Source organism: Rosa chinensis, chromosome 7 (genome assembly GCF_002994745.2).
Source record: "Rosa chinensis cultivar Old Blush chromosome 7, RchiOBHm-V2, whole genome shotgun sequence".
Taxonomy (NCBI): domain Eukaryota; kingdom Viridiplantae; phylum Streptophyta; class Magnoliopsida; order Rosales; family Rosaceae; genus Rosa; species Rosa chinensis.
In genome coordinates this window covers 54,774,773-54,801,885 of record NC_037094.1, presented here as the reverse complement: position 1 = coordinate 54,801,885, position 27,113 = coordinate 54,774,773, and the positions used below count along the sequence as shown (strand labels likewise).

Below are 27,113 nucleotides of genomic sequence, written 5' to 3'. Positions count from 1 at the left end.
CTCCTAGTGGCAGGGTGAAACTAAGTGTCACCGAAATATTTCGGTGGCAACATAATGGGAAAGCTGTGCTATTTGTAATGATGCTTTTTCTTAATAGAGTTATCATTCAGGTAGGTCACGACAATTGTAAAGCGAATGGAGTAGTCGATAGAGAGCATTCTTTGCTAGTTGGTGCTTACTAAAATACATTGTTTTAGTTGAGATTCCTGTTATTATCTCAGAAAATTCTCTGAATGCTTATTGTAATTTGGAGTTTAGGCATCATGTCCCCCCCCCCCTCCCCCCAACCCCCATGTATTCTGCGGTTCATTAATCAAGGCTGAGGGCAGCCGCAACGGCCCTTATTAAAAAAAGAAGTGAGTTTTAGTGTAACATTTTGAGTCATGTGGGACTTTTCAAATGTTTTCGGTTTATGGATCTGCTGTCACAGTAGTGACAAAGGCAAAGATATCGGGATACCAAGCCTTTGGCCGGGTGATTGGTTATGATTCAGTTAGAGCTCTAGTCTGTCTGTCATTGTATATCATGGGGGTAACAAGGGTGTTACTTGCGACTCATGAGTACATGTTTTTAAAAGAAAGTTTCGAGTGTATATTCTTTCTTCTATTGTTCAAGAGGGACATGGGTTTTGTATTTAAAATGCGTGAGTATTCACTGGAGTTGAAATGGTGATTCATTGGCTTTAGCGTAAGTTGTTTGATTTTCTTATTTATTTTGTATTTTTTTGAATTGTTTGGCCTTTACGTAATCTCCTGAACTAAATTTTATGCATGAGTGCTATGATTTGACTTGTGTGATTTGAAGTGATCTCCTGAACTAATTTTATATGCAGGGATTACTGATTTTTACCTTGTGTGATTGTAAGTTCGGTTGTGTATTATGGAGTTAAATGATGTTGGTTTAATATATTCATAAGTTGAGGAATTATAAGCATGTTTGTTTTGAGTCATTTAGTTGAGTTTTACTCATACAAGCTTGAAAAGCTTACCGGGTTTGTTATTCCAACCCGGTGCACTATTCCATGGTGTAGGAGTTATTCCTGCAGGTCAGAGAAATCAGGGTTGAGATCGTGGCTTCTTGTTGCAGCAGCGTTAGGTTTGGAACCTATTTTATGTATCCACTGCTGTTTGTAGGTATGTTCCTTGTGAGCGTTTACATTTATTTTCATGCGTTCAAGTTTATGTAAACACTTAGTAATGTAATATGTGACTCTAGAGAATGTGTTGGTATTGACATTGTGACTTGGTTTGTTTGTTTCTTAGATTAAATGACAAAAGTTTGTATGCATTTTGGGCAATTGTTGGTTTATCGCGTTTCGAATTTGAATTTTCTTTATTCGGAGCGTGACATGTAACCTTAGTGGTAAATAGCATGTCTAACCTCACGTGTAATTAAGACCAGAGTAATCCAATCCAACACTTTAATTTTTTTGGCATCGCGACAGAGAAATGTGACGTTGAAGAAAAGGTTTAGTCAGCAACTCAACATATACCTAATTAGACTTTTTGAATGTGTTTGTTAGGTCTGAGGTTTGTATGGGTTTACGTAAATCTTGTGAATTAGTGGTTAAGAATATTTGTCAAGTAAAATTATCAAAATTGTAGATAAGTGAATTATGTGGTTATTCTCTGATTTGGCGCTTAATGTCCCGATGGAACGGGAATTTCACCTATATCACCTGAATCATGTTACCATGTAATTAATTTCATTAGGTGTATATATCTCCTTTTTTTTTTTTGCCCTCATTACCACACTCATAATGATCTTCTAATCAATTACTACCTTCTGAATTAGAATTTCTCCACTTATATATATATATATATATATATATATATATATAATCAACTAATGCTAATATATTATTAGAAAAAAGTCTGGGCAGAAACTCAATTGTTATTAATGCGTGTTTAAATCCTTACATGTACAATTTTGCAGAACTAGTACTCCTTAATAAGAAATGGTAGTACGTAATCCAAGTAAAAATAATAGAAACTTGAAAAATGATGGAGAGATGACTGGCCAGAAAATAGGAGGGAACTAAAGTCATTGGGTGTGAGTTAGTTATAAAATATTACATTAGTTGCAAAATATTTTGATTTTACTGATAAGCCTTATCTTGTTTTTTGCTTTGTTTTCTCACTGGCTTTTTAGATCTTCCACGACTGATTCATTCAAACACCCTCCAATTGAGGATCTCTAAGATCTTCTGTCATATCCAAACTTGGTTCCTCCCCCTTCCCCCACATTTTTTCCTATATAAACTCTTCCGTTGGTTGCATTTCTCACAACAAGAACACTCAGTAGTCAGTACCTCTCAATTCCTCAAGTGACAATATGAGCAATTCAACTCAACAAGATCAAAGGGTATTGCCTCTATGATATGATGAATAGCTTTTATTATTTTTTGTATATTGTTCACTTCGTTTGTCAATAAGAGTGATTTAACATTGCTGCTATGCAATTGAATATATTGAGTAGGGAAATGAACAAGTGGGTGATAGAAGAACTCAGCAGCAAATTGATGCATCTAACTGGCTTCCCATAACTGCTGATAGGAAAGCAAAATGGTATTACTCGGCTTTCCACAATGTTACGGCAGTTGTGGGTGCAGGAGTTCTAGGGTTACCATATGCAATGTCACAAATTGGATGGTAATATTTATTCTTTTCCTTTTACATTATATTTTGATAGCTTCTCAATTTATGCAATGTTGTTATTAGTGAACAAATGTTTCTCCGACTTTTACTTACCAAGTGATTCTGTATAAATAATTTATATTTCACTGACATTTGCATTATTTAGGGATCAAAATATTGTTTGGAGTTAGATTTTGTGGGTGTATATTATTACTTCAAAAATGTCAAATCATCAAATCAGAATTTCAAATGTGAATTGTATACTTGTAGTCTGATATTAATTGCTAATTATGTCATGTTTGCATATTGTTAGGGTTCCTGGAATGATAGTCCTTATTCTTTCTTGGTTGATCACATTCTACTCGTTCTGGCAACTTATTGAATTGCATGAGATAGTTCCGGGAAAGCGATTTGATCGTTACCCAGAACTAGGGCAGCATTGTTTTGGACCCAAACTAGGGTATTGGATCGTCATGCCACAACAATTGATTGTGCAAGTGGCTTCAGGCATTGTGTATTGCGTCACAGGTGGGAAGTCACTGAAGAAATTCTTTGAACTCCTCTGGCCAGTCTGGGGTGATTATAGAACAACATACTTCATCCTCTTTTTCATTTGCTTGCAATTTGGGATCTCCCAAGCTCCAAATTTCAATTCTTTGAAAGGAGTTTCTCTCCTGGCTGCACTCATGTCTATTGGGTAATTATTCACAATAACATTCATATATTCATTCTTGTGGATATTAAAAATGAGTAAATTAATGCATTTTTTTTATAAAGTCTCTTATAATATATCAAGCAACTATACAATTTAAACATTACAATAAATTTGTCTCTCAATATTAATTCATTTAATTTTTCTAATGTCAATATCGCTGCAGTTATGCCTCGATAGCATTTGTGGCATCAACAATTCAGGGTGTAAACCATCGTGAGAATGTGACCTATGGGATTCGGTCTTCGACACTTGCTGGTCAAATCTTTGATCTCTTGAATGGGTGTGGAACAATAGCATTTGCTTTTGCGGGACATAGTGTAGCTCTAGAAATTCAAGCTACAATTCCATCAACTCCAGAGAAACCATCAAAACATGCTATGTGGAAAGGTGTTGTGGTAGCTTATGTTGTTGTAGCGTTTTGCTATCTCTCAGTTTCACTGTCCGGCTACTGGGCTTATGGCAGTCATGTAGAGGATGATGTTCTCATCTCACTTGATAAGCCTGCATGGCTAATTGCAGCGGCTAATTTCATGGTGTTTATTCATGTTATTGGAAGTTATCAGGTAAATTCAATAATAGTTTACATAGAATAGACATATAGAAGAATAAAATAAAAACACGAAAGCCAAGATTAAATTAGTCACTAATTGCTAATAGTTTGTTATTCTTATTGCAGATCTTTAGTATGCCTGTATTTGACCAGATTGAGCAATATCTAGTAGAAAATCGAGGTTTCACCCCTGGACTACCTTTGCGCATCATTGCTCGTAGTTTATATGTTGGTATGTATAAATTTTCATTTAAATGAAACTACTCACAACATATTCGCTTCTCATATTTTCTAACCACAATCTTGGAAGGGTGAGAATCATTTGCATTGATTGCTTTGCTTTATAGTTGGTAAATATTACATTTCAATTTATATACATCATAAGTTTCTTGAATGTAAGTATGCAACTGAATTGCAGAATTATCTAGCTTTAAGTTTCTTAGTACGTTATCATTTGTAATGTTCCTAATATTCGATACTCCTTCCATTTTTTCAGCTGCAGCAGGGTTTGTTGCAATGTGCATTCCATTTTTTGGAGGCTTGTTAGGATTATTTGGAGGATTGGTATTCGCATCCACATCATTTTTTGTAAGTTATTGATGACAAATTAAACTTTTCAAAACTATATGATAAACACAATATATAGATTGTAGTATACGGAATCTCTCAAACAATTATTGGAGAGTGCTTAAACTAGTGTACTTGATGCAGATGCCTTGTATTATGTGGATTGTCACCCAAAAACCAAAGACATTTAGCTTTCACTGGATTTTTTCTTGGGTATGTAGAGCATTCTATCCTTATCAAGCTTTTAACTCTTGTCATATTTCTTTTGTGTGTCTTTTGTCTCCACGTTCTCAAATCTAAAATTTTAGTTACGTACTTACATGTGTGCATAAATTGATTTCAGATATCCATTGTTATTGGCGTTTTGCTGGCAGTTCTATCACCAATAGGAGGGGCACGTACAATTATTATGGCAGCCAAAACTTACAAGCTCTTTTCTTAGTACACTCACAGACTGTTTTATTTTTTTTCTTAGAACAGATGAGATAGTCTGTAAGAGTGAGTTTAAGGATAAATTTTTTAATGTAGTCTTCTTTTCTGCAGTCTGTTTTTGGTTTTCTTGAAAAAAGAAAGCTCACTTTTTGTTTGAGCTATTTGTTGAAGAACAATGATTAATTAATAATTAGAGTTAATCTTCTTTATGGGCCTTTTGCAACTTCTTTATATTGTAGAACAATTGTGAATATATAATAACTAGTACATGATTCAAATTTAAGTATTTAACATTTTAACCTTATACTTAAAAAGAGGATACTAACGTCATTTCTTTTCCATATATGAATTAAAGATAATATCGATGCTATAGAAGATACAGATCATGATGAGTGGATCAATTAACACTCTCTCTCTCTCTCTCTCTCTCTCTCTCTCTCTCTCTCTATCTATCTTTCCTACATGAGTCAAATTTAAGATCTTCTACTTAAAAAGAGGATATATATATGTCATATCTTCTTCATATAAAAATTAAAGATAATATCGATGCTATAGAAGATACAGATCATGATGATGGATTAGTTATCTATCTATGTATCCTATGTTGCCGCCGAACAACCACTCCGACGAACCGACGTCTAAGTGATGCGACGTGTTCTCGTCAGCGGTGGAATCCGTCCTCGCCGTTTGACCCTGCTACCTGGTCCACGATCCTCTGATGCTTAGGTTTTTGGTCACCGCTGCTTGCATTCTCTCTCTCTCTCTCTCTCTCTCTCTCTCTCTCTCTCTCTCTCTCTCTCTCTCGCTTGCCTTTGATGCTTCTACTTCTCTGCGGTCGCTTTGTTTAAGTTCTTTTTCTTCATCATTCCTTTTTCATTTTCTTCATTCATTACTTAAAATACCCTTTTTTTTTCTTTTGAATATAAAAAAGGAATTCAAACAAAACTAATAGCATAAAGGAGCATACTTTAGATCTCAGAATTTTATACCAAATTTAGGATCCAAAATGAGGTTGGTTGATCCACATCATCAGTTTTAATATAATTTTTCCAACATGGCTAAACTAATTAACCCCATAATAAAAAACTTTAATTAAATATATTTAACATTAAATTCTGATAATATTCTAAAAATCAACCTTCTTCTTCCCCAGAGTGATTCCCAAAATTGATCCACAATATACCAAAGTGTTAATGAAAAGTCTTGATCCATTTATACCCATGGAATCAATAACAATCAAGAGCACAACTAGTCATAGAAATCAATAAGACATGAACGTGTATGAGATCAATTTTGTATATTAGTAGCACAGTTTCATCTTCATCGTGTTGATATTCTGATTTCCAATGCTATTTATAGCCTCCAGGTGCTAATCTCATATCATCTTCTTTAGACTTAATTTGAAGCATATGTATTTCACTTTTGAGGCATCCTTCTAATAAATACCATCGATTCATAGGTAATATAGCTCCAATGATGTTATCTCAATTCTCAAGAGTTTCTGATTTTCAACTTTTTTCTAAAATATTAATTAATTGATATAAATACATGTTGGAAATTATAAGATGAGATGGCAGATGTTACATGGTTAGGGATTGAAATTGGTATAGATTGGCATCTCTAGCACTACTCTAACAGAAATAATAAAAAAATTAAAAATAAAAAAAATTGACGCCACAATGTAAGAATAAATGAAAGTGATCGAGAGCAAGAGCTCTCCCTCTTCCTTCTGGTGGCAGCGATACCTAGCTTGTCGTTCTTCTTGTGTTTGTGGCTCGCCAGGTAGCACTAGCGCCGTCATGGTCTAGGCCTCTAGGGTTTGCATTCTCTTGACTAGCTGTTGCACTGCAACGATGACAGTGTCATCCTGAAATCTGACTTCCGGTTCCAACTTCCAATATTAGTCTGGTGCATTTAGCCGCAACCTTTGATAATAATAACATAATTAGCTCATACATGCATGCCATGCTCAAGAATATGCATTACAAGAGAAAACTAACCAAGGAAAACCAAAGAAAATTCAAATACACGGTCTCAAAAAGCATCTGAGGTTTAGGTGTTTCCATTTTATTTTATTTTTTGGTTACAGTTAAAAACCTAAAGAGGGAAGAGGATAGCTTCCCCAACACATGTACACCCTACATACCTCAAAGCTTAATTTATTATAATTTTCAGTCAAGCATAGGAGAAATGGCGGACGAGTGATTTTCAGATTTTGATTTTTATTACCTGATTGCTGCGACTTACTGTCTTCTCTTTCTTCCTTCTTGCTTTCTGGTGTTCTGCATTAAAGCCCTAGTTCAGGTGTTATTCTGTTTTCTGGAAGAAGATGAAAATATATTGTTCAAGACTTCAAGTCATGTTGCGTTCATGGGGGTGTTTTTTGACAACCAGTTTTTCTTATATTTTTTTATTAACATCTATTTTCTGAGGATGATGGTCTGTAATCTTTGTATGAATTATATGAATTGAGCATCTGGATTATACTTTAATGCAATCTACAACTCCTATTTTTTAAGACTGGTAGTTCTGTTCTTTTTTATTTTGTTACACGGTTTTACCAAGTTGGAACTTAAACTCTGTTTCTTTTTGCATTCATTTGCTTCCCATTTTTTTGCTTGCCTTTTTTTGTGTACTATTATCAATTTGGTTTGTTCCATAAATTATATTTTACAAAATGTAAAGCTTACACAAGTGGTGCAAATATGTTAATGAACAATTATTCTACTGACTACTGTACAGCAGAGTAATTAACTATTTATCTTCCATCTACCTGTCTGCGATTACTTTGTTTTATTTACCTTCTCACAGGAACTTGTATGATGCATACGACAGACGCGGGAAGCTCTAATGATGAACACCTCTAAAATGAAGATTTTATGAGGTTTTTCTAATTAATGCTTCTGAGACCCACTTTTCAATTATACTCGACAAATCAACTGTTAGATGTATAGATATTCATGAGTATATAAGGTACTAAAATAGGTCAAATCAATGGACGAAACAAATATTTCAAACCTAAACATTTTATGTTCATATATGATAAATCACGATATAAATGCCTTAATGATTTTCAATTTAATTAAAAATTTACAAAAGTAATTTACTCATGAATACCTAAACATCTAATATGATCAACAGTGGGTCTTACAATTTTTTATTAGAAAGTTCTCATGAAATCCTCATTAAAACGGTAAAACCCCACTCTAGGACAGACTACTTTTGTAGCATTCCAATTTTGAGCAAATTAGCTGTAGTTCACCTGATTTCATGTTCTTTCTTGCTTAGCCGCATGGAATTTTTGACAGGACAAGCATGAGGAAATGCTTCTTTGGTTTGGTATAATCGAAAAGGTGAAACAATCTGACATTAGTAATGATAGGTTCACAATCTGTTCATTTAATCATTTTTTTTTTGCCCTCATATGTATTTATTTCTGCGTCCACCACTGAATAGGAGAGATGAGATGAGATTCGAATTCAAAAGTTAATAAACATTTAGAAGCAAGAGTAATTCCAACTGTTTTCAATAACACTATTGTAGGCTACAGTGACCTTACGTGATTAGTATCATCCTTTAATTATTGAAAGTATTCCAAATTATCAAGCTGATTATACTATGAACATCAGTCCATCACTTGTATTATATATATCTGCCCAGCTTGCCAGCGACAACGGGGAAGTAAAATTCCTCACGAAAAATGCTAAAACGTATCCAAAACTTAACAGAATTAAACCTTGAACTTTTAAGGTTCATTTTCATTCGCATTCTAAACATCCATGACTCATGGACATAGAGATCAACTAGTCTCACTTCCAAATTGTTTCTGGATATCCTGGAAGGATACGGTTGCAGATCCCCTCCTTTTAGCCCTCGGCTGAGATGAATGCTCCCTCCAACCAGTCATATAAATAACCTACAGAGCCCAAGCACATTGTCATGCAAGTATCTAACCACATTTCCTGCATTCATTTAGCAACTGCAGAAGCCTGACACAAAATATTCTCCTATAGTCCATTTTATAGATTATTATCCATTTACTTTTCAAGTGGTTAACAAAAACAAAACAGGTAGGCTATAACCCCATTCCATCTTCAGTGACAAAACTTAAAAACAAGTTAATGGCACAGAGAACACAAGAGATGAGATGAACTCTAACAATGTCAAGTATAGAATTTCAGTCGGGATTCGGGAGACTTCATAATGTGCAAAGGTAAAAAGACATCTCAAACCATTGACAACTTGAAGATTCTCTATTAACCAGACTAAAACCAAAGACAGAATCACAACAATTAAGCCAAACTAGGGTGCACATCAAGACAGTTAACAACTTAGAATAGGTACAACTCAGACCTAGACTAGGTAGGCTCCTGAGACCACCAAATAGGTTGATCACTTAGCACAGCTCAAACTCTTTAGGAGGTTTCCAACCTTTCAGGGCTAGAACTCTAATTAATAAGCGTTCCGGCTCAAACCCTACTCCTAGTTGGCGGATCACTACTTTGACAAGGCTGCCCACTACTTTGGAAGAGTTGATCAATCTATCCTACCCTCTTAAGGAATCAAACTGAGGTTGATCACAATTATATGATTTTATGGTTTCCTATTTTGCTCTTTTGCAAAGGGGAAATGATGAAGTAAAAAGTGGATGTGGTTTGAATAACTGAACTAGGTGGTCTAGTGACCCCAACAATTGGGTGCTCATCTTCAGCATAAATCGCCCCACACTTTGGGATTAAAATCAGGTCACGTCAGCAGGCATACTTGTTAAGTAGAAGTGTTCATTCTTTCCAAACCCACTGACTGACATATATAACCATCTCAATTACAATGTTTTTGCCTCATATTAAAACACTGGTTGATGCATACTTTATTAATTTTGGACCATTAATATTTAAGCTATCAATTGTATAGGAACTCATTAGATTGTATTTTGCTCACCTGAAAGGTTGCAGGGATGGTGCCATCTTCTGCTGCAAACATTGAATCATAAATTGCTGCAGTGGCAAGGGCTGTATCTCTCTTGAGCATCTTATTTTAATTACGGGGACAACACATAATCAATATGAATTTGATAAAAATAGAACATGCTTATTACTTGATAATGCAAGAAAAACAAAGTTTGTGTCCCAAAGTAAAAATATCTTACAGGGTTCCTTTGTAGAAGGGCATTGGTTTCGCCCATTGCACGCAGATGTTCTATGAGATCCAGAGCTACACCAAAATCAAAAAATTGAAAAGAAGAAAAAAGAATAAAATATGAAAGTTAGGCACGAGTTGGAAAATGAGATCACGTGTATTAAAAAGTTGAACTTCAAGCATGTCAAGATCTATTAAAAAGTTGTATGTCGAAACAGAATCAGGCGCCTAGCATGTGCAAGAGGTGTCATGGGAGAGGTCATCTATAGTTGGCCTTGTTATATACAAATCTGTGCATTACTGATACTAACCTATAAACATGTGTCTTCACACAGATAAGTATTTACTGAAAAATTTAAAATAAAACAAAGGGTCGTCACTTCAAAATTCAGATGACTCAGCAGTTCATATTGTTCTAAAATCTAACGAGACCAGAAGGAGTTAGACCAAGTTTACGTGCCACTTTAACTGCCACATAAATTAAATCAGGTCTAAGAATATGTAGTCTATTTAGCATTCACATAAAGTCCAGTTATTAATCATGCTCATCCAAAACTTCCTATATGAGAAGGGGGAAAGTAACCACCAGTAGATAGGCTACTATACTTGGTTTGATTTACGTATTGCTCATGTGACAGAATGCTGTTAAACTTAAAGAATGATATAAGCATGAACATTGGAACTGTGGGAAGGGAGTTGGTAATATCAAAGGAGCCTTGGCTACTAAATTCAGAAGCAACAAATTTTCTATTAGAGGCCAAACTGTAACATAGAGAAGGGAATGCTCACCACTTGGATATCTCACTACATATTCATCAACATCAACACCTGGAAGGGTAAAGCCTGCCCTGGTCAAAAGATTTCCTGCATCCCGCACCTAACTCAAAAAAAAAAAAAAAAGGGTTCACCTACCCAAATTTCAACAACCACGTGCAACATTGCGAGTTTATAGAAGGAAAAGAAAAGGGAAAAAAAAAAAAAAAAAAGACAACAGTGCATGAAGGAATGAATTTTACTTGTGTATAGGAACATAAGGAAATGCCACAAATAGAGCATAATCAACCAAAAACATATATATCAAGAAGGTAATTTAGAAAATATCATGCAACATTGGCCCCAATGACATTATTACTAAACTTCCTAGATGCCCTGTTTGAATGGCAAATAGTATATACCAAAAGCCCACATCAGCTGTCATTCCTATCAATCTAGCAAATAACCTATTTGCCAATTTGGGAGAATTTTATTATAACTAATTACAAGAAACAACTTTCAACACAGTTAAAAACAATCATATCCAATGAACGGATACCAAAAAAAAAAAAAAATTCCACATCCAACCACTGTTGAAACTACCAACAATGCTCAAAGCATTTACTGGATACAGTCAATTCTGCCAAGAAGGTTGCAACCACCATTCCAAACCCAACAAGAAGTTAGCAGAAGAAAATCTAGGAAGTATAAAAAGGTTGCCTCTTATTTTAAAAGGGATGTCTTGTCATTGTAAATAAGTATATAAAATTCCAGGGTCAAGGCATTGGCGAGGTTCGCTTGAGGCAAGGCGGTGGCAAATAGCCCATGGTGTAAGAATAGTGTAAGGTTGTTAGGTGAAATGTCAAAGTCGTAACCTTCGAACTAAAATAAAACATGAAATATGATAAAAAAAAGAATAATTTTAAATGGTACTATAATGCAAGAGGCAGACCCCTCATTTATCCTTTATCCGACTCAACTAAACTGAAATAACACCTCTGGAACACAAACCAAGGGCAACCATAAATATTGCTTGGACTTCCAATTTCACATCCTAAAAACCAAAACCAAAGAGTTTCAAATCGTCTGTTGACTAAGTCCCCTTACTCGGACTGCTATCCTAGACTGCGGAAGCCGCAAAGGATTCTATCTGAACAACTTGGATCACTTGGAAGGCAAAGTTAAAGGTGTCAAATTTTTATTGTCAACATCACCTGTGTAGAATTTGAAGTTACTGCAACCACTGGACTCAAGTATCACCATTTAACTATAACAATTCATGTCTTGAAAGGCTTTTACACCTAAATGCCTCAAGGGTTATGTACTCAAATTCCCTGCCATAAATTCCTAAATGGCTTGGCGTTAAAAAACATTAATAAATATATATAAATACCAATATTCCTCTGAGTTTAACCATTCAGCATCTTAAGGAAATTTCAGAGATGTAAAGGAAAGGATCGCTTCCTCTCACCTTCAGGACTCTACCACTGTAATTTAAAGAATCCAGAAAGATCCTCATCTATTAACAAGGGAATTGCCAGAAAGTACTAAAAAGAACACATTTTCCACAGGAAATGAAATAATAAGCAAAAAATAAAAATGGCTGCTTGGACTCATCAGACAAAAGAAAATCAATGCAATAAATTATACTTGTGCCAGAGGCGATATTCGTGGACTGATGCCTCCTTCACGCTCCATTTGTGCCACAGTGCATGCAATTCTCAGCTCTCTAGTAACAGTAAAGCAGAAGTAATCAACTGTAGATTCTTTAAGTATTAACTATTTCAACATATGTAATAGATAAACAAAGAATAACAACTTTAAGGTTTCCCCGCCAAGAATTGCTGCTAAAAATAAGCCATCTGGCTTTAATGCCAATCTGCACTGTCAAACATAAATATTATCTTAGATATTTCCATACATTGTGATATGAATACTATGAAGACAAACTAATGACACTCATGATCATATAACAGTACAAATAGAGGAACAGAACGAAATAAAATAAAGATTAATGTAAGCAAGTCTTTAATAAATATGCATGAACCATGAAGTAATTTTCATAGCAACAGCAATCAAAGTTAAGCATCAGCCAAGGAAACTACAAGCAGCATAGTTCCTTAAATGTATTTTCTGCAACTTTTGCAATAAGTGTAAACGTCTAAATAGTTGGTGCATATCTGCTTTTCAGCACCGAGTATTTGATATCCTAGAGAAAGCATCGGTTTTTATAAACAAACCCACGTGTTATTATTCTCACTCAAATCAAGAAGCTTTTTTATTCTCTCATGAATCACACGGTTTGTCAGTGTACAAGTATGTAAGCAAGTAATTGGTGTGCAAATATGTATTTTTTGACTAATGCAGGCTGATAATGTTCTACTTTGAACTCTGCAAATTTTTGATATAGAGTAGGATTTGGACTAAACAAGAGTTGAGATTATTTAATGTTTTGGCGCGCGCACACACACACATATATAATATTACATTTCACTACTGCAGTAGCATAAACAGGCATTTCAGAGCTTACTGTATATATAAATCAAACAAGCATGATTTATCAAGGTCTTTTTTCTTTATTATCCTTCATGAATGTTTTCCCTCATCCCCACAAGAGTTATTACGGATCCAATATTCCATCTCGATGCTTATAATTTACAACAGTAGCGCAAGTACCTGTATCATGGCTCCTGGAAGATCATTTGTCCAATGAAGGCCCAAGCAACTAATTACCAGATCTAGAGAACTTCACATAAAATTAGAGGATATCAATCAAACTTAAAACTCCCACAAAAAGATATATTCAACATAAACAAAGATATTAACGACCGAGGTAGAGGGATACCTTTCTTTAATGGGCAAAAACTCTTCATCGCCAACCATGAAGGATGTTTCAATGTTTTCATTCTGTACCTCATCCTCAGCATTTCTACATCGTTTTACCATGTCATATGATGTAGACATCATAATGAGCTTTTCAATGGCACCTAATAATGAAAAAAGATAAGCACCTGAATTATCGCAACTATGGAATCTTAAGATACTGTATGATGTAACAATTATAATGAACATTGCACTTTATCCTTGGTCATATTCACTCTGAAACCACTAGTTCAATTGATTACTGTTACAGAAAATCTTTTTACCTCGACCATGGAGCAAGCGCCTGACAGCTTCCAAAGAACCTCCCAAACATAATGCTGTTGGAAATGTTTTCTTACAATCCTGTAACATTACACATGGCAATGTATAAGGGAAAAAAAAAATTAAGTATAAAGTTGACCTGATGACTCATGACATAACAGAGTTCTAAAAATTTTCATATAATATATCAATTAAGCATTCTCAAATCTGGCAAGTAAATATATCAATGCTCTCATCACAAATACATTTTCTTAAGTCCTAAGTAAAAATTTTCATTCAGAATATTGAGCACTGGAAGCAACATCAAATGTAGCTGTTACCCTACATTCTAGTATTTAGTAATAATTGCATATATGTTATCCAAAACATGACGTAGCTTCTTCAGGGATGAGGAATTTTTCTGGGGAGAGATGAGGCTCTTCTAGGGCAGTGTCTATGGAGATTTTAGAAGGAAAGAGAGTCCTTATGATATGTTGTCATTAGAAGTAAAGATGGACAGAATATTGCACTACCTGGGATTCCAACATTGAGATCCAGAGTTAAAGAAGTTGTCGTGGGAAATTACAAAAGGGTAATGTTCTGGGATGAATTAATGCCATCATTGAAAAGACCAAGGAAAACTATTTTGCAGGGATTTGATTTGTTTCCTGCGGCTGCCAACTTGTAGCGGAATATGGAGAAAGGGTAAGGTTTTGGGAGGAAAGATCAGTGAGCAAAACAGCTCTTTTCCATTAATATCCACATTTCTACAGATAGATTATTACAGTGTGTCTACTAATGCTTCTAGTTTTTCCTATGAGTTGGGATTTTCGTTCAAGGAGAAATTTGAGTGACGTGGAATGGGGGAGCTTTTCTCCTTATTATCTCAGCTTGAAGTATTGTTCTTGTCAACCAGACAAGACTATTGGAGGCTTATCAGGAATTCCCAGCAAACCCTATTCACCCAAGCTGATCAACAACCATTCTTTTCCTCCAACCATTGCCTAATCCTGTAATTTTAAAGGTTTGAGTCCTTCCTTCAGGTATTTGTTTGCTCATGTGAAGGTAATACCTGTGCTATAGTTTCCAGGAGGGAATATTCTGCTTGTCTATCCCCATATTAGTGCATGATGTGCAAAGGGAGCGAAGATTAAGTTTTACATTGTCCAGTTCTAGAAGCTCTTTGGAGAAGCGTGTTTAGGGGATTTTATGTGAGCTGGGAAATGCCAGCTGATTGTGTGGTATCACTGCATGAAAGGTAAAATGGTTGTGGAAGGAGAATGAAGGTATTGGTTCTAGGGGATGTGCTGCAATGGTTATGTTTTGGGTCCTTTGATTGGAGAGGGGCAGAAGAATCTTTGAGAATGCAAGGGAAGCATTAACATAGGCTTCAGATTTTGTAAACATCTCATCTTTGGCTATTCTCTCAGATTAGAGCACAGTAAATAGTTAGTTTCTTTATGAATCTGCTTGTTGCTTCTCTCTGAAGTGATGGATCTTTTTTTTTTTTTCCTTTCAGTCAATGACTCAATATATTGTACACTCTCCGTCTACTTTATCCTCGTGTTAGGGAAATTTTTTATATTTTGAAAAGAAAATGTACCTTGTTAAACATAAATTATTATTAACAAGATGAAGTGAATGCAATTGCAGGATTCTATTGAGAAGGTTATCACTAGAATTATTACCTAAATACATCAGATGTTGGCGAAATCCTATGCACTTGGAATGGTTTTGTATTAGTACGAGGCAAGCGTTTGATACCATATCATTTCTCCAAGTATATCTAATACGAGCCTAGGAATCAAGCTTCTGCATAATCGGAAAGAAACATATTATAAGAAACCGGCCTTAAGTTTTCGAAGGAAACAAACATAAACTCCATCACTCAACCACATCAAACCAACATAAAGAATTGCATGCATTAAGCAATCATGTCTCACTATGTATTGAGATACTAGTGACTAAGCCAAGAAATGATACAAGCAACCGAAACGGACTGATTGAGAGAAGCAATCATTTTACCTCCAATCGATCTAAAAGGTTGTCAGCAACAGAATCAACAAAGGAATCTTTGGAACGCATCAGCCACGAAGCTCGATCAAGCTGTAGCCAAGATAAAAATCAATTTTAACTGACACAGTAATTACATGATTCAATTCCTGAATTGGGAGAGTTGGTAGGAATTTGTGAAGGAGAAGAAGAAGGTAGAACCTGTTTGCGTCGGAAATCGCGATCGAAGACCTTGAACCGGGAGCTTTGAACTGCGTCGGAGTGGCTGTCCGTACAGAAAGCGGTGGAGAAGGAGATCGAGTGTGGGGATGATTCTAGGGTTGTGGTGCGCCATAACGAGCTTCTCCGGTAGAGAGAACGCCAGGGTTTCATTTTAAAATGTGGAAAGTTGGAGCCGTGGTTTTGAATTTTATGAAACAAACAGAGAAGAGAGAGGAACGGGAGAGTGGTGTAAGAGCGAAACTGGGACTTTTGAACCGAAGAACCGACCCGAAATGGTCGGTTCGGTTCTGGAGGCTGAATAATTCGGTTTCTAGTGAAACCGACCCGATAAAGACCTCCTCCGTACGGTTCTCAGTCTTGCAAATGGGTTAGAACCGGTGGGAACCGATGATTTTACTTAAAATACACGTGTATTACGGTAATTACGATTATGAATATCTTAATGATTAGCAATTTGAAAAAAGAAAAAAATTCTGAAATGATCTACTTATGCATACTTATCGAACGGTTGATTTGTCAAAATGTAATCGAAAAGTGGGCATTCCAAACAGTTGATTAGAAGTCTTTAACTAGTCCTCATTTTAAAGGCTTTGATTAGAGCCTCTCCCACAGGTATATAACTAGAACACCTCAAACCCCAAATTCATTTCCAAAACTCGATCAAAACCTCTCCTCTCGTACATTTTTTTTTTTTTCATTCGAAAATTTTTCTTTTATTTTTTGCATCCCATACACGGTGTGTGTCGATCAATAGTCTGTCTCATTTTCACTAGTGTGATGGGTGGAGAGTTCTTTGCTCAATGCTGGTTCGAAATCAAAGTTTACTGACTCCCAACTTCCCTTAAGCTTTACTGGTTACTAATAGTGCACATGAATTCGACACCCTTTAGCAATCATGTAGTTCTCAATCAAAGCAATAATAACTTGACCTCACTCAATGATATTACAACGCCATAAAATGATGATTAAGGGTACCAAGATTTATGCACAATCACTTCCCCTGCAGATAACAGTATCCAAAGAACTCTCAGCTTCTATCCACATTAGTGACATTACTAACAAAGAGAGACTGTCTCCCTTTGGTCAATTCTATAAATTCAGGTGATGAAGATACATCCCATTTAGGAAGGGTGATTGAGGATATTCAGGTTCAGCTTTGTAGTCTGCCGGGTTCCTTCTTTCAACATGCTTACCGTGAATCTAACACGGCTGCACATGGAATGGCCAAGCAAGCCATGTTGTCAGGTTTATTTGCTTACTGGCAGGGAGCTATTCCTCCAGATTTGGGGAGTCTTGTTGCTTCCTTTTGTAACATTTGAACTCTCTGAGTAATAAAACTTATTTCGTCCTGCTCTCAAAGAAGAAAAAAAAAAGACACTTCTATCCCCAAAAAATTTAGCGAAGTCATATCAAACCTGTTCAACACCTTCTGTACAAATCAAGCAATGTATAAAGTCTTAACCTCTTCTATATATTATCCATTTCTTTTTCTTTTTTCTGTAAAATAGAATAATACAGTAAACCGAAAAGAGGAAATAGGAAAGCCGGAAAAGAGAGCACACATTTATACACAGAAAATTAGAAAAAAAAAAAAAAAAAGGAAAAGCAGCAGGAGCCTATGTACAAAACTTCTATTTTTGCAACTTCCTAAACGATAATTTAACACTTTCTTTAGCCTATCAGTTTCTTCACAGTAATTCATCACCATTTACATATTCATACCATCTTCAATCAAGCAATTATAGCCCCAATCCATCAAAATTGAAAGCACTCACATTATTTCCACTCTACAACCTCCTATTTCTATGTCACCTATTGACCATAATAAAATTTAGAAAACCAATAAAGCTTGAAGTCCGTCAAACTAGCGCACAATCTATCCAGAAGCCGAGGACAGAGTCAATCATGCACGTCCGAACTTTCATCCATCCATGATACAAGGCTGTTGACATGAGGTAGGCATGTAGCAGAAGACGTTGGGATACATTCCTCTACCATCTCAACCTTCGTCAAGTCTTCTTGCTGAAAGTCATAAGCATATAGCGAGCCATCTTCGTCTCTCTTGAAAATAATATCTCCCTTGATCCTTAAACTGAAATAAGGAATCATGTCTATAATGGAACCCACTGTGATACTGTGATTCTTTGTCCAGACTTCCCCACAGAAACCCTTCAAAATCCAGACGTCAATGCGGTTTATCTCCTCATGAATGACAAAACCCAATGCACCTCCCATTTCAATAATCCTGTCATGAGTTCTGCAACTTTTGGGGAGCGGTATTTGGTGAAACTTCTCCTTGTGGACTTCCACAGAAACAATGTAATCGCTCCGATCAACTTGAGGAATCCAGTGCAAAGCTCCGATTGCTGAAACAGGTGTATATCCGAACCAACCAAAGATCCCGGATGCAAGACCATTGACTGCTCTCCATGCTTTTTTCCTAAGACTCAAAATTTCACAGCTGACAAACCCCGACTCATCCCGAAACAAATGGACTATTTTATATTCACCGGTGACATCACTCAATGCAAAACCATAGGATTCATTATATGGGCGATGTAAGGTACCGAGAGGAAGAGCAATCAGCTTCCTGGTCACAGGATTCAAGACTATAAGTCCTCCCTTCTTAACTTTGTTATCAAGTAAAATTAGACCATTGCAGGTGGCTCTGATACTTCCCAAGCAATTTAAACTGTACCCTCCTATCTCAGTCTTACCATTTTTAATTGTAAGAAACTGAACAGAAAATTTTGTAGAGTTTAGGGACGAGTTGCTGAAAATGGGGATACAATTTGGCTGTAGAAGTTTTGATTCAACTGAGACAGTGTTCGGATTCTCTTCTGGAACAGATGCCATGGAAAAAGAATATGACCTTTCCTCTGTTATTGGCGATAGAAAAATCAAAACAGATTCAGATCGGTTGAGATGAGCATCGATGAATTTGGGACTTTTAATTATGCTAAACCAAGGCTTGCACACAAAACTTGACCTCTGAAGAGATTCAATAGGAAGTCGTACAAGGATGCTTGAGATACAATCTTTAGGGAGATAAGGGATCTGTGTTTCTTGTGGATGTTTTTTCTCTTCCTCTGTTTTCTTGCTCAATGATCTTTCCTCCACTAGCCTCAATAGGCCCCAGTTCTTGCTACCTATTGATTTTGCCATCATCAACTTCAGCTGAAGGTCTTAAAACCTGCAGATAAAATGATGAAGTTACAAATCTTTCAGTTTTCAAATGAAGAGAGAAGGAAATGGAAGCCTAGATATGAAGAGAAGATAAACCAGACTTGGTTCTACTTCAGGAAAGTATCAAATGAAAAAAGATCATATTACGCGTGAAAAATACATTTTAGTTTATTAAAAGGGGACTATTATCTTTTTTTTACCTCTATTCAGTTCTATGCTATGGGCATTGTGTAAGCCCCCCCACCCCCCCCCCCCCCCCCCCCCCTTTAGGATCTTTGTGTTTTACTAAAGCAAAATCAGAAAATAGATGAACTGAAAACAGAAACAAAACACGGCAGATTTTAGAGTGGTTCAGCCAAAACTTTAGCCTACGTCCACTTCGTGATCTCTCTTGAGAGATTCACTAGCACTATGAAGAATTTAGGTGTTTACAAGTACTTATTGCAGATCCCTCAAACCCCTCAGACTAGTTCTTATCTCTCTATCACCTTGACTCTCAGTTTTCTACACTCTGTCTTCTATTCTCAGAAAACCCCCTCTGCAGCTCCTATTTATAGCAAATAGAGCTGCTGATACAACATGGGATTAGGATTCCTAATCCTAATAGACTAAGCTTTTCAAAGCCTATAATACAAATCCTAATAGAACTTGAAAGACTAACTTTCCTAGAACTTATAGAAAAGCTGCGCGCAAACCTCTTTCCTTTCTAGACTTGGATTTGAATTCTGCATCCTAATTTTCAGATTGTATCAACAAGCCAAAAAACACAACAATGTGTTATGTCATATGTGATGCATAACCAGATATCACATATTTATGTACACCCACAAAAGCTTCTTTCTTGCAATTTTTTTGTACTTTTAAAGGTCTACTTGAAACAGTATTATCCCAATGGCATTGCATAAGTTGCCACTCCCTCTGCATCACTATCTCTTGAAAGTCCATTGATATATCCTCAACATTCATCCCTAGTGAGATTGGACGTACATGTGAGCAAAGTAGCAAAGCTAACAGCCAAAGTCCAAGATAGGAATCTTAAACTAAGACCCTAGGGCTCATTCTACCTGTATATCTTACAAACAACAACTTTTGCAAGCTTGTGCATACGCATGATGGTCAAGTATTAATTAAAAAGGGATGTCACCAAAACCATCAATTGGACAATGGTCTACTATTTTATGATAAAATTTGAGGAGTTGATTAAAAATATGTAGTCCAATACGTCTAGGGTAAGTCTTTTAGCACTAGGTCTCCTAACCTGTCCACAAGAAAATCTAGCTAAAGGATTTGATTCATAATCAATGTCTTAACTCTTAGCATAGGTGTTGTAATATGGTATGAATGCATAAAAATTAAAAAATTAAAAAAAACTGACAGGGAAAGAAACTACCTAATGAACTGAATTGAAGAAATTTGGGATAGAGCTTAGAGTTCCTATTTTTTTCATTTCTTGGTGTAATCTATACTATTACGAAAGCCATCTTGTTAATTAAAAGGTAAGAGAAATATCAATTTGTTATGAAACTTGTTTTGAAAATAGAAGTTTCTAATAAATTCAAAATGCTTTGGATAGAAAATTGTTAATAAAGATAAGTATTGTTAGAAAAATATAAGTGTTTCTAGAACATTTAATCTTCTCTTCTGAAAAAGTAGAAGCAACAAAATTCAGCATGCTTTCATACACATAACAAATGCATGAGGAGATATGATCCCTATCAGTTCGGTGTCATGGTTTGAGACTGACATAAAAGAGAATCAAAATTGAAGGAAACAAATTACCTTTGAGAAAAAGTATTACTCTGGGGAACTACGACAAAATGCATATCGAAACATGTATCAAACTGATCTAATTCCCTCTTCGGCAAAACTCATTCAAAATGTTCAGTTTTCTACATAGAGCTTTCTAAGACCTTACCCTGTTCCATCTAGTCCAACATGGACGTGTTAGGAAGTTCTGAGACAGCACTCGACTGTAACGCCCTAGAAACATTAACAGCGTACTTCAGCTCACAACCTAGAACGTTGTTTACATCAGCCTATCATTAAAGCAGGAAGAAATCCGTTTATTTGCATCAACTTTTGAAGGGGCTCATTCAAGACTTACTCAGACTATTACTCAACAGAAAATATGTGCTTTCGTTTTGGCTCATCGAGATAGGGGTAGACAAAAGAGAGATTTTCATCGTTTGTGGATCTTGGAACGGAAGACTAAAGCATAAGTGACCGGTTCTCTCCGGTCACTCTACTTTTTATCTCCCCAGATATTTCAACGAAGATGCTATAGCTTCAATCTTTGTTTTACCTAGGTCAGGTTACAGATTTGTAAGTTGAACAATACTATGCTATTTCCCATGCTTTGGTTTTATTTAGGTAGAGGAGGTAGGATGGGCAGTTGGTCAGATCTAGTATGGATCTAATTGTTACTGTCCCCTTAGTGTCTGCATGAAACAAATAATGAAAGCTTTATTTGTTCTTAAGTTCATGTCGTCTATTGACTAAAGCAAAGACCAGCTGGATCACTTTTCCTCAGTTGTACCAGAAAATGTTCTATGACTTCGACGCAACAAAATATCGCGATAAGGCATAACTATTTGATGCCTTTGGCGAAACTCAAATTCCAAAGAACAAAGATGCAGAACAGAATGAAAATATTCATATAGCTCCCGGAATTTATCTGGAGATTATCACAAGGGATGGCACGGATCCACAGGGAACAAGGTCTTCAAATTTTTAAAGACATCAACAAACCTATAAAATGCAGTATTCAATAGATAAAATAAAAACTATAAAAAAGGTAGATAAACAAATTGATCGTTCTAAACCCATAGCCTTTTCCAGCATCCACATCCCCTCGCAAAATAGATAATGAAACATTACTTTGAATACTAACATTTCCTATATTATCCAAGTTTTTCCAAATTTTCTTATTCTAGTTTTCAGTCACCCTGAAACTGCTACAGTCCCTCATGTATTGAGAGAAAAGCTTTATCCTCAGTCGTGCTTTTCAAACTCCAGATTCAGAAATTTCATTATCCTAATGCATAATTCTTATTTACTCATAACATATTTCCTAATTTAAGAAACAGTAGAAGCAAGAAATTAATTAGTATCGAAACCTGAACTGTCAAGGTAGATTCAGTTGCTCCTGTACGCTTAAAATTAGACTCTGTTGAATCCAAAATTCAAGCTCCGCCAAACCTTCACAACCTTCTGCCTGCACAGTAACACATACGAAAACAATAGAGTGAATTATATATCATCATAAAATCAGCAGTTGACAACTGACTCAATCTTTAATAGAGTACTTATAGCTTCTGCTGACACTTGCCTGTAAAGCTTGCACATTCCTCTCCAGCTCAACTATCTATTGAAGTCTCCGAACACATGAACGTTGAGTAACTTGCCTGCAGTAATTAGTATTTTAGTTTCTGTACACATCCAATTATGCACACTAATGCTGTTACAAGAAAACTGCGATAATAGGAAGTATCATCCCTATAAGATCTAAGCAAGCAATGTATAAATCAAGTAATGAACATTTTAGCACATGGCATCTGGGTATAACTAAAAACAATAGCCATACCAACTCATAGAACTCGACAATAATCCTCGCTATAAGGACCCAAAACTAAACTAACCATTCCAACCACAAATATAAGATACACCCATCATATCACCCATTTTAATAATCAAACAAGCTCAGCAATAGTTTGCATACATGTATATGGTAGTTCAACGATTATGGACACTGCAATGCAAACATGGGCAAAATCAAAAGATAAAGATCCAAACCATTCAAGAACCCAGACTGAAAATGAAATGATCAAGAAACTTAAAAGACTGGGAGTGAACCTGATGATGATGAAACCACTGGAGACTGAAAAGTTTTCTCCTTTTTGTAGACCCAATAAGAACAAGAAAGGCCGGCTTCGTCTCCGCTGAATCCAAAGTCAATTGTTTTTATTTTCATCTTAAAAACCAAAATGGTTGTGACCATTGACTTGACTTACATCTCTTTCTCCAGTTCTGCATCCTCTCTCTCCCTCTCCTTTTTGTTTTGACAAAGATAACCCTAAAGCTGAGTGAAAACTGCAGAAACCGATCAAATTAATAGGGTCATTTGTGTCAAATTAAAGTATCAGACAAAAAAATAAGTACCAGAAGTCGAGGTAAGCAAAGAGGAGGTATATGAAAAGTATATTGTGTGGGTTAGAACAAACGGTGTTTCTTTATCGAATTCGGTTAAAATCGGATGAGTTTGGTTTTAGACGAACCAAAACCAAACTGAACCAGTTTTGTAGTAACAAAAATACTCCACAAACGAGGCCTACAAGGATTAGAGTTGGGGCTTTGAAATCACTGGGACACCATATTGCGTTTGGCTGTTTGCCAAAGGACTTCTGATACTTAGGCCCCGTTTGGTTCTCGGAATGGAAAGGTTGGGAAGGAAAAGTTGGTAATTTCCTGTGTTTGGCACACCCAAGGAAATGAATAACTTTCTTCATGCAGAGAAAGTATGAAGAAAAACAAATCCCATGAGGTTATTACCCTTTATTTTCCCTACATTAATTGCACATTAATTGCTTACTCTAAAGATTATTTTAAGGGAAAATGGTCTGTACGATACTTGAACTTTTCCTCCTTATAACTTTTGGTACTTGAACTTTAAAAAATATCAATTCGGTATCTGAGGTTCTTTGCCCGACCGAGAATTAATACATATGGCCGTTACCTCCGTTACGGAGCTTGCTAGCTGGCAACCTTAAAAGGGCACTTTTGTCCATTCATATCTTAATTATTATTTTTTTTCTCTTAACATTTTTTACTCTCTCTCTCTCTCTGTGTCTCCCCCCTCTCTCTCCCCTTCTTCTTCTTCTTCTTCTTCTTCAGTTGCATTACCAGAAGCTCTATCAAAATAAAGCAAGTAAATACAAACAAAAACCCAACGTTTTAGTTTCAATTTTTTTCCCTTCCAAATCCATCACTCCTTTCAATTTCCTCCGATCTTGTTTTCCTTGATTCCCCTCTCATTTCTCTATCCCAATCTATTTGAATCTCACAATCAATTTCATGGGTTTTGGAGCACTGCAAGAACCAGTGGATGAGGTTGATGCCGACGAAGATGGTGAAGGAGAGGAGGGAGTGGAGGGTGGGGATAGGTCCGAGAGGGACGGGTCAACCCGGGCAGCGGAGGAGGTGGAGGAGGACGGAGATGTTGAGGTAGAGGGCAATGGCGGTAATGGAGATCTTGATCCTCGTCGTCGTCTTCGGAATCAACGACGGAGACTGGCTGGTGTCGGGATTCAAGCTTGATTCTTCTTCTTTTGTTGTCTTAATCATCCTTTGTTCTGCAGCAATAGTAATGAAGAAATGGTTCCTATATTTTGTTGAAAAAGCACAAGTCTTGATCAAGGTTATGCAAGAATTAAGGGATTTTGGTTCAAGAAACTGGTTTTTTGGTTGCAAAAGGTGAAATTGTATCTTGTGGGTTTTGTTATTGTTTGAGGGATTTTGATTCAACATGGCACTTTGAATGATCTGGGTCTTTGTCTTTCTTCCTTTCTATTTGCTTTTTGTCACTTTGAATGATCATTGACTCCTGGAGAAGCTTATGAAAGAGAAAGAGAGGGAGTGTGCAGGGGTGGTGGTGGAGGAGGAGAAGGGGAGGGGGGAGTGATTTGGTGTGACGCGGGTGTAGATATTTAGATGATCACTACCATCAATCTATTAACATTGGGGACATGGCTGGGATTAGGGAGGGTGAAGACATAAAATGACGAAAATACCCTTAAAAAATTGTCAGATGGCAAGTTCCGTAACGGAGCTAACGGCCATATGTACCAATCTTCAGTCAGGCAAAGAACTTCAGGTACCGAATTGATATTTTTTTAAGTTCAGGTACCAAAAGTTATAAAGAGGAAAAGTTCAGGTACCGTACGGACCATTTTCCTTATTTTAATGGTTGTTATTACCAAATTATCTATGAAACTTTTGGATCTTGAATTGTTTATGTTTTAATAATAAAGATATTATTGAAAAATTGATATTACGTACTTTCCTATTCATATACTAACCAAACATCGGAAAGAAAAGTAAAATACATTTTCCAATTACTTTCCCGGCATTTTCAAACATTTGTAGAGAAACTAGTGGGAAATTTACTTTCTCATGCTCATGGAAAAGACCAAGGAACTAATTTCATTTCAAGCAACCAAACGAGGCCTAGGTATAAACAGAATATCTCTGAGAGAGTTGGGCAAATGCTATTTTCTTGAATTATACATTACATATTTCTTACACCTCTTTGTAGTCAAACATGAAACAAATGCCAAAAATTAAAGAGAGAGAGGGAGATAGAAAGAGGCTATTATTGGCGATTGCTGCCCAAAATTGTAGTATGCAATCTATGTTTGATAAGTATACATGCATATACCCACTGTCACTAAATTGAAGCTTAATCAATGAACATAATTGGAGTTGATTCATACAACAGGAATTGTAGACATATACCAAGTTTTAAATCTCTAAAACTATTCCATCTAATCTAGCTAGATGCTTATTATTATAGTAAATCGTTGATCCCTTTTCCATATTTTCCTGGATGCATGAGAACCATCTTCTGGAGCAGCTCAACTTCGGATATGGAGTTACTTGAATGCTCCCAGTGATTCACCACATGAGGGAACTGATCAAGCCTTAATAGCCGACGCAGTGCAAACTATAGATGAGTCGTGCAAAAAGTCATCAGTTGTACCTGAAACAAGACAGCCGAAGGTTGAGGTTTCTGAAGTAGGGGCTAGTCTAGAATATCAGAAGCCTATCGTTAACAGCTGGAGGCAGAGCACAAGGAGCCGACCGTTGTCAACTAAAGCCTTAGAAGTTCTTGAAGTTGATCTCTCCATGCCAAAGAGGAAGAGAAGAGGGTGAGACCTCGCGGCGTAAGTCATCGATCATCGAAGTCCGGATCCTTTGAATGACTGCAGCTTTTGATGTTTATTAGTACTACTGTACTGCTACTAAAACAGGAAATGTAGCTTTAATAATACATCTTTCTAATACCAATAGACCTGTAAATGGACCGGATCTTGATTCGGACCAGCTCTAGATCCGTGGCTATTGGACGGGTTTGGATCAAAAATTTTGATCCGTTGATCCGTTAATGATTCGAATCTGTTAACCAGTTTATATAACGGATCAAATACGGATTAAAAGTCGATCCGATCCGTTGCTGTTTTTGTAATAATAAAATAAATTTTTTTATGGGAAAATGATCATTTACCCGATTTTAGGCTAAAAATTGCCCACTTGCTCCACCAACTGTTTTTTAACCCCATTTACCCAAAACACTCTAAGAGATTATTTCCCCTTTACCCAATTAATTCTTTTTTCTTTTTTTTTGAGACTTTTTTGCCCTCTCCTTCTTTCTCACTTATAGAGAGAAGTCACCCTCCACCTTGCTGTGCTCCGGTGACCAGTGGCCGGCGCGGTCTCCGGCGACCGATGACCAGACTCAGGCGAACGGTGACCAGATTCCGGCGACCGATGACCAGATTCCGGGAACCGGTAACCGAAATCCGGCGACAGATGACCGGAATCCGGAATCCGGCTATTATTGCCCCCCAGTAATCATATTATTGCCTCCCGAAAATCATATTATTGTCGTCCAGTGAATTGTATGAACTCCCAAAACCAAAATGAATACACTACAGGCACAATTGATCAATTTATAATTATATTAGTGCCTCCTAATAATCATATTATTATCCCCCAATACAAA

General features: G+C 36.3%; 3 protein-coding genes and 1 long non-coding RNA gene across 5 annotated transcripts; 1 reads left to right on the top strand and 3 right to left on the bottom strand.

Moving 5' to 3' along the window:
- The first annotated feature begins 2,220 nt into the window (after positions 1-2,220).
- On the top strand, positions 2,221-5,109 carry LOC112178187 (lysine histidine transporter-like 5). The gene is made up of 8 exons (XM_040512136.1): positions 2,221-2,364; positions 2,479-2,651; positions 2,950-3,333; positions 3,515-3,914; positions 4,028-4,133; positions 4,398-4,489; positions 4,613-4,681; positions 4,812-5,109. Exons 1-8 carry the CDS (start codon positions 2,335-2,337, stop codon positions 4,908-4,910), a joined length of 1,353 nt encoding a protein of 450 aa, XP_040368070.1. The 5' UTR covers positions 2,221-2,334; the 3' UTR covers positions 4,911-5,109.
- A 3,301-nt stretch (positions 5,110-8,410) lies between these two features.
- Positions 8,411-16,430, bottom strand: LOC112180842 (putative methyltransferase At1g22800, mitochondrial). 2 transcript variants are annotated; one of them, XM_024319402.2, is made up of 11 exons: positions 16,130-16,430; positions 15,941-16,021; positions 13,939-14,017; positions 13,638-13,779; positions 13,469-13,538; positions 12,612-12,676; positions 12,443-12,521; positions 10,829-10,916; positions 10,050-10,114; positions 9,842-9,931; positions 8,411-8,816 (listed from the first exon to the last, which is right to left on the bottom strand). In XM_024319402.2, exons 1-11 carry the CDS (start codon positions 16,298-16,300, stop codon positions 8,700-8,702), a joined length of 1,047 nt encoding a protein of 348 aa, XP_024175170.1. In that variant the 5' UTR covers positions 16,301-16,430; the 3' UTR covers positions 8,411-8,699. The 2 variants fall into 2 exon arrangements, with proteins under 2 accessions (XP_024175170.1, XP_024175172.1); XM_024319404.2 differs by lacking the exons at positions 12,443-12,521; positions 12,612-12,676.
- A 1,276-nt stretch (positions 16,431-17,706) lies between these two features.
- LOC112179669 (putative F-box protein At3g28280) lies at positions 17,707-22,554 on the bottom strand. Its single transcript, XM_024318124.2, has 2 exons — positions 22,453-22,554; positions 17,707-19,343 (listed from the first exon to the last, which is right to left on the bottom strand). Exon 2 carries the CDS (start codon positions 19,316-19,318, stop codon positions 18,050-18,052), a length of 1,269 nt encoding a protein of 422 aa, XP_024173892.1. The 5' UTR covers positions 19,319-19,343; positions 22,453-22,554; the 3' UTR covers positions 17,707-18,049.
- A 107-nt stretch (positions 22,555-22,661) lies between these two features.
- Positions 22,662-23,741, bottom strand: LOC121050743. Its single transcript, XR_005803750.1, has 3 exons — positions 23,495-23,741; positions 23,189-23,425; positions 22,662-22,740 (listed from the first exon to the last, which is right to left on the bottom strand). It is a non-coding gene; the product is annotated as an uncharacterized LOC121050743 (long non-coding RNA).
- Between the last annotated feature and the right edge of the window lie 3,372 nt (positions 23,742-27,113).

What these genes read in the sequence shown, in the direction of transcription:
- LOC112178187 (XM_040512136.1), top strand. Translation starts at nt 2,335, where the DNA reads ATGAGCAATTCAACTCAACAAGATCAAAGG. An exon ending in GCTGCACTCATGTCTATTGG is followed by an intron (nt 3,334 to 3,514) that starts GTAATTATTCAC and finishes ATATCGCTGCAG; the next exon opens with TTATGCCTCGATAGCATTTG. An exon ending in ATGTTATTGGAAGTTATCAG is followed by an intron (nt 3,915 to 4,027) that starts GTAAATTCAATA and finishes TTCTTATTGCAG; the next exon opens with ATCTTTAGTATGCCTGTATT.
- LOC112180842 (XM_024319402.2), bottom strand. Translation starts at nt 16,300, where the DNA reads ATGAAACCCTGGCGTTCTCTCTACCGGAGAAGCTCGTTATGGCGCACC. An exon ending in GCGCTTGCTCCATGGTCGAG is followed by an intron (nt 13,780 to 13,938) that starts GTAAAAAGATTT and finishes TTTCATTATTAG; the next exon opens with GTGCCATTGAAAAGCTCATT. An exon ending in TTTTTGCCCATTAAAGAAAG is followed by an intron (nt 13,539 to 13,637) that starts GTATCCCTCTAC and finishes TTTTATGTGAAG; the next exon opens with TTCTCTAGATCTGGTAATTA.
- LOC112179669 (XM_024318124.2), bottom strand. Translation starts at nt 19,318, where the DNA reads ATGATGGCAAAATCAATAGGTAGCAAGAACTGGGGCCTATTGAGGCTA.